Consider the following 6746-nt stretch of genomic DNA (forward strand, 5'->3'; position numbering starts at 1 on the left):
GCAGTAATTTGGTCAGAAATATCTCAATCTCCAATAGCTAATAGGAAATAGAAAAGCTCTGTACAGGACTGAGCTTACAATGAAAACTACAATCTATCCATTTAAACAGAGCATACATATTAGAGCAATTTGCCTCCTCCACCTCCTCTGAAATGTTTATTTCCCATCTTCTTCAAATGAGCAGGAAGGGAATGAAGACTGAGTAAAACAGGAAGGGAGGAGAGAAAAAGACAAGGTTTCTAAAGGTAATGTGTAGACCAAGGGAGGGTGTCAAGTTGTTCACAGTGAAAAACAAAACAAAACGCCAGAACTGACCATCAGACTGGGTCCTAATTATCACCCAATTAACACATTCTCTCCTTAGACAAAAGTCCAAATGAAAAACCAAATTATAACCAAAAGACAAGTATATTCTCAGAAGTCCCAAATGATTAAGAATTTTCAATCATGAGACCTCAGGCTTCACTATAGGGACACAACTGCCAATAAGTTGACTATTAGTGTTGGCTGACAAGGCAGTCTCCTCTGAGTGACACCAAAGTAAAGTGACTCATTCCTGCTCTTCTGAACCCCTTCTTTCTACCTTCATGCCGACCATTACCTTCATATTATTGGGTTGTTGGAAAAGTCATGACGTATTTTTTCTGTTTTTCATTGCAAAAATGCATCATGACTTTTCCAACAGCCCAATAAAAATATCGTTATTTGTTCAGACTGGCCATAAAACAACTATTTCAGTTTTAGCTCTCTTTTATAAAATGTGTTCACGACCCCTACCCTATCTCAACTCCTGAGTCAAATAGCCTTGACAATATTTAGGCCACTCACCTGTTGATTACAACTAGCTTCATTCAGACACTAACTGTAGGTGCAATTCAAAGAGCACCATGGATCAATCTCCTAAATACTGACATATAAGTAGTGGAATAACTTCCTTTTACGGAATTTCATGAAATTAAATAAGAATCAAATGAATAAATGTAGTAGAAGCACATTACTCTCTGAAGACTACATAACACCTTACACTGCATTCAAGAGTGATGAAGATGACCACTGTTAACACCAACGTCTGCAGAGAATCACAAAACCAGAACCCAGAACTCCTTTAAGAAATCTATTCAAGTAAATAGCAAAAAATCATGACACTTTCCTAGTCTTTTCTGAAACAGGTCCAAATTAGTTCTATAATTTTCCTCTATAGCACACTCAAGCAATTGTTATACTCAGGATGGTTAAGATTTTCTTATAACCAAGATCCTTCCTAGATAAGCCCTTTCAAGGTTAAGTTACATTCAGACAAACTAAACATTTAACTCAAACGGGAGTTCTTTAAATGACTTTTCATCCAAAATGACTGCTTCACAGTAAATAAGGAAAAAAAATGTCAGAGGCTCTCCCTTGCTCTTTTTATTAATAATTTTAAAGTTATATTGGGATTACTTCTCATTTTCAAAACTAATTTTAAAATTATTTAAAATGTACAATACATAGCATACAAAAATTAAACATGTACACATATCGGTAATTTTTTAACAACAAAACAGTTCATGTATAAAAGTTTAAATTACATTTTGCAGATAGTTTTTTAAAAGGCAGATCTAGGAACTAAAAAAAGTAACCTGCACTCCTGAATTCATCCATATCAAAGGGACAAACTAACATAACAGCGTTGACTCTTTCTATAGATTTTTACTTCTAGAAAAGAATACAAAATTGATCCACTGAGTAAATTAGCAAACTATATAGTCTGTTTGCCAGTTTATAAATGACAAGACAAACTAACTATGCAACCCACCACCTTAAAGTTTCTCATGTTAATTCTACACATACTGCATTTTTAGAAAAGGCATGTTTTGTACATTCTGTGTTGATAAGAAAGATCCTTAAAACTATTTAATTAAAATGAAGCAAATCATATATCTTGTTGACAATTCTCTTTCACTAATGAATGACTAAGAGACTAGATACCTATCCACTTCTTAACGTGGAAAGGGTGCCCCTCTTTTTTCATCTGGCTAACTCTTATCTTTCAGGTCTCAGCTGTTGCTTTTTCCAGAGGCCTTTCCCAATTCCAGGCTAGATGCCCTAGTTGTATACCCCTGATGGCACTTTACACTTCCACCAACAAAGCATTTAAATATACTGTATTGTAACTGGCACAAGTAGGTGCTCAAATATTTGTCAATGAAGGAGTCAAATGTAAAGTTGTCAGAATAGCCTCCCAAGTGGTGGAGAAGTGAACCCTTCAGATTAGGCTGCAGCTGTAAATAAGGGGTGGAGGTGGGAGCAGAGAGGTAGGAGGGCTATGGGTAGAAGAGTACACTCCCTTGTGAAGGAGAAAAGCTTTGCAAGAGCTTCTAAAAGAGGTATGACAGTGAAACAGAACAGTAAGACTAAGAAAGACTATAGGCTGACTCACACCAATCTAGTTACTTTTATTATGATACACATAATTGTTTTTAAAATTAGAGAAATCAATTTTAAGAAAAAGGATACATATTTTATATTAAAAAGTTACTTAAAATAATGATTTATAAAGTGGAAAAATCTCACCTGTCATGGGATCAAAGAGCTGATTAGCTTCTAAGTCTGTAAAAGTATTACTACAGACAGGACATTTGAAGGAAGCCCGGTTGGTGGAATCTCTCTCATCCGTTTCGATCCTCCTTCTCATGTGGTCCAACTTGTATTTTACCACATTAACAAGAGTTCGATAATTGATAAAGTAGTAGTTATGGCGAGTGGTTTTCCCATCTGCAGCAGTCTCTACCCTCATTCTGCATTTGATGAACTTGTCTCCTTTTAAATTATTCAAAACTGATCGAAGTTGCTTCCGATCAAACTTGAGCAGCTCCAGCATATCCTCCTCTTTCACACAAGGGTTCCGGATCAAGATGTCCAAGGCCAATGCATGCTCAATGCCATAAAACCCCCGGATCACATACTTGGCTAACCTCTTCAACGCTGCAGGGACCTCGGTGAGGACATCTGGGTCTGCCATCTTTAGCAGCAAGCTTCAACTTTAAATGTACTGAAGTCAGAAAAAAAAAGAGAAGATTATCTAGGCATAATAAGGACATAGTAATAATTTTAAATCTAGAATAATCAACACATTAGGTAGCTACCACTATTCTTGGAGTGCCACAAACATACTCAAAACATGTTTTAAAAGATTTATAATACCTAAGCATTTAACAGAGAACAAAATTTTCCTCTAGAGTACACAAAAGATTACACCTAAAAAGCCTGACATATTTCTTAAATGGTTATTTTCATGATCTACAGTGTGCTTGATTCCAAAAATTAACTTATTACTTATAGCAATGATACATTATATTAAGCCCACTTTATTTCAGAAAGAGAAACAAAAAAGCTAAATGAAGTCTCACTATTCTCAATGCTACAAGTCTTTAGGAATGCTGGAAACCACCAACCCCGCCCCCCAAGAAGCCTACCAGTTAGCATATCCTTAAGAGTGTCTTTATTTCTTGAGTAAAATTTTTCTACCAAAACAGATTCTAGAATGTTTTGCATAGTCATGCTCTCACAATAAAATCACAACAAACCAATAAACACATAAGTAATCACCAGTTGGGATATTTGGCAAAATTACTGTTATAAATATCAAAGAATTTAACACTCAGATCCAGACAGCTTTACCAACTTTGCAAAGTTAAATCTGATGAACAATTAAATAAACACCATACAGTCCTAGGGGAAAAAAAAAAGCCCAAGATATCCTTAAATACTGGATCCCTTGCAGAATAAAGCAAATGTACCAAATTCTTATGCCATGACCCAGAAAGCTGACGTTTAGAAGCCCAAAACAGCATGGACTAGACTTTCCTGTGATTGTTAAAAAGCCTGGGCTTTGGGATTCAGTTACAGTCTGTGTTTTAGTAGTTATGTGATCCTGAACAAATCCCTTAAACCACCCAAAGCCATACTTCACTCTCTGAGAATTCAGGTAATATCAACTATCTCAATGGGCTGTTGTGATGAATAAATGAGAATGTAAGTGATGTGCTTGTTAATAAGGATAGATTACACATCAATTTAATATGTCCCAAATGAAAAATGGTCAGGCTATCCACACATTGTCAAATGAAATTCCCTACACCATAGAGAAATTCTTGAGACATTGCATTGAACTATTTCAATAGAGAATCATCTTCTGTTATTAAAGCTAGTTTCTACTGAACCTTTTATTTAAAATCAGTGGTTATCAACCCTATCAGATTTAACACCTTTTATAAGAAATATTTTTATATCCACAGTACTATATTTAAAAAACTTCATAAACAACCCATCTGTACATATATTTGGGGAGGAAAACTATAATGCCCTACCTATAATAAAGAAAAAATAAAAGAAAAGTCAGTAATAATAAAATACATATTTCATATTGTAAATACTCAGGCATGACTATAAACACAAGAGATAAAGTAGTACCTAGATACAAATCAGTGGTCCTAGAGCCTTCCTGTTAATCCCAGGCTCAAGGATGACAAGCAAGTACCTTGATTCAACATCAAAGTAGCATCATAGCACACTATCAGATGCATTTTGCTCTCCTTTCCAATTTGGTCTATACATTGCACTTGAATCCAGTTTTGGTTTTTTTGTTTGTGTTTTACATGCTCAACAATTGGCGGAACACAACATATGATTTCAGAAACATCCAACAGACCAAAGAATGGCAAACAAACATCAAAATAACCTATTTTTCCAATATTATTTCCTACGATTGCATTCCCCTCCCTGACCTCCCACTGTACACACCCCATTTTCCAGAACCAATGGTTCTCAGCCCTGGCTGTAAAGTATCATCACCTGGGGAGAATTTAAAAGTACTCACCTGGGCCCCATTCCCAGAGATTCTGTTTCAGCTGGTCTGGGAGGGTCAGATTAGGCATCATCTTATTTTAAAAGCTCTTTGGGTGACTCTAATAAATAGAAAAAAATCCCTGAACTCTGCTCCAGACAAATCTGGTGCCTGTCTATTACATATCCTGCCCATGTACATCCCGCAAGGGGAGAACCCTGTGCCATTTATTCAGCCTGTTTCCTTTGCCTGGAACACCTTAGGGAGTCCTGAAGATTTGAGCAAGGGAGTGACATGAAGACTCTGCAGTCCAACAATTTTGGATTTTGAATCCCTGTTCCATTTCTTAGCCAGCCTGTGGCCCTGGAAAATTCTCAGTCTGTTTCCTCATATATAAAAAGTGATTAACAGTGCCTTCCTCACAGAATTGATATGTGGATTAAATGAGATAATTCATTCAAGTATGCTGCTTTCAGGGCTGGCATCATAAGAGTTCCAGTAAGTACTGGCATTCATAATAAGACTCCCTATTTAGAAAAGTGACAATAATACGAGGCATAGCCTGAGGTAAGTGAAGATGGAGGCATTAATGAAGTAGTAGGAGCTACTGTAATCAAACCTAAACTAAAAAAGAGAGCAAAAAAATTGCAAGAAAACAGTATGAATGAAACTTATAGAAACAAAATCAAAAGGATCTAATAATATACTGGAAATGGAGTAACGGGGTAGGAAAATTTTAAATAACTATTTGTTTTTCAATAACATTACTGTGGTAAAATACACATAAAATTTACCAATTAACCATTTTAAGTATATGGTTCAGTGGNACTGCAGAAGCCACGCGCAAGTCCAGGTTATTGCCTGTGCTTCTGACCAACTGGCCATAGATCAGAATTTCCAATGACCTCCTCCTTGTGTTCAATTAATTTGTTAAAGCAGCTTACAGAACGCAGGGAAAAACTTATGTTTACCAGTTTATTAAAGGATACAGATGAATATCCAGATGGAAGAGCTGTGTAGGGCAAGGTATGTGGGATGGAGCACGGAGCTCCCATGCCCTCTCCAGGCGTGCCACATTCCCAGCACCTTCGTGTGTTCACCAATTTGGAAGCTCTACCAAATTCATACCTCTGGGATTTTATGGAGTCTTCATCAAGTAGACATAATGGATTATTAACTCCATTTTCAGCCCTCTCCCTCTTGAGAATGGGGGGCAGGGCTGAAAAGTCCAAGCTTCTAATCATGACTTGGTCTTTCCAGTGACCAGCCCTCATCCAGGAGCCCACCCACAGTTGCTTCATTAGAACAAAAGACATTCCTATCACCCAGAAAATAACAAGGGTTTCGAGAACCCTGTGTCAGAAACTGGGGTCAAAGACCAAACAGAAAAAAAGAGGCTCCTCGTGCTCTTATCACTTAAGAAATTACCAAGATTTTAAGAGGTCTGTCCAAGAAACCAGGACAGAGACCAATATATATTTTCTATTCTTTCACACATACAAGCATCAAACACTTGGAGAGAGTTAAACCCTAAGAACACTAAAGGCAAAATCTAAATGGAAAGTATGGAGACAACCTACAATCTTAAGAGAACCTACAATCTTTAGAGAACCTACAATCTTTAGAGAAAAGAGAGATGGGGTAGGGAAAAGCTGTAAATTGAAGGAGGGAGGTCACTGGCTTATGAGTATGTGTGAATTAACATTGGTAAAACAATTCTTACTGGACTCAGAGTCTCCTGAGCCCAGAATTTCCTGATTGATGCTCATCTAGGAGTCACTACCTGTTGTCCAGATACTTGAGTTAAGAACTTTTTAATTAGGGAAGCAGTAATTTGGTCAGAAATATCTCAATCTCCAATAGCTAATAGGAAATAGAAAAGCTCTGTACAGGACTGAGCTTACAATGAAAACTACAATCT

The 6746-nt window shown here is 36.8% G+C and overlaps 1 protein-coding gene across 5 annotated transcripts in view; it reads right to left on the reverse strand.

The window, feature by feature from the left end:
* The window catches only part of GTF2E1 (general transcription factor IIE subunit 1), a 55687-nt gene that overhangs the window by 45379 nt on the left and 3562 nt on the right, over positions 1–6746 (reverse strand). For 2 of the 5 annotated variants that reach the window (XM_019652960.1, XM_019652968.1), the window contains exons 2-3: positions 4859–4946; positions 2554–3031 (exon numbers count right to left, since the gene is read on the reverse strand). In XM_019652960.1, the coding sequence (XP_019508505.1) occupies positions 2554–3001 (448 nt within the window). In that variant the 5' untranslated portion in view covers positions 3002–3031; positions 4859–4946. The remainder of the gene's footprint in view (positions 1–2553; positions 3032–4858; positions 4947–6746) is intronic. The other 3 variants (XM_019652977.1, XM_019652995.1, XM_019652987.1) reach the window with 2 other exon arrangements.

The sequence above is a fragment of the Hipposideros armiger genome, unplaced genomic scaffold (genome assembly GCF_001890085.2).
Source record: "Hipposideros armiger isolate ML-2016 unplaced genomic scaffold, ASM189008v1 scaffold_8, whole genome shotgun sequence".
In the NCBI taxonomy this organism is placed as follows: Eukaryota; Metazoa; Chordata; class Mammalia; order Chiroptera; family Hipposideridae; genus Hipposideros; species Hipposideros armiger.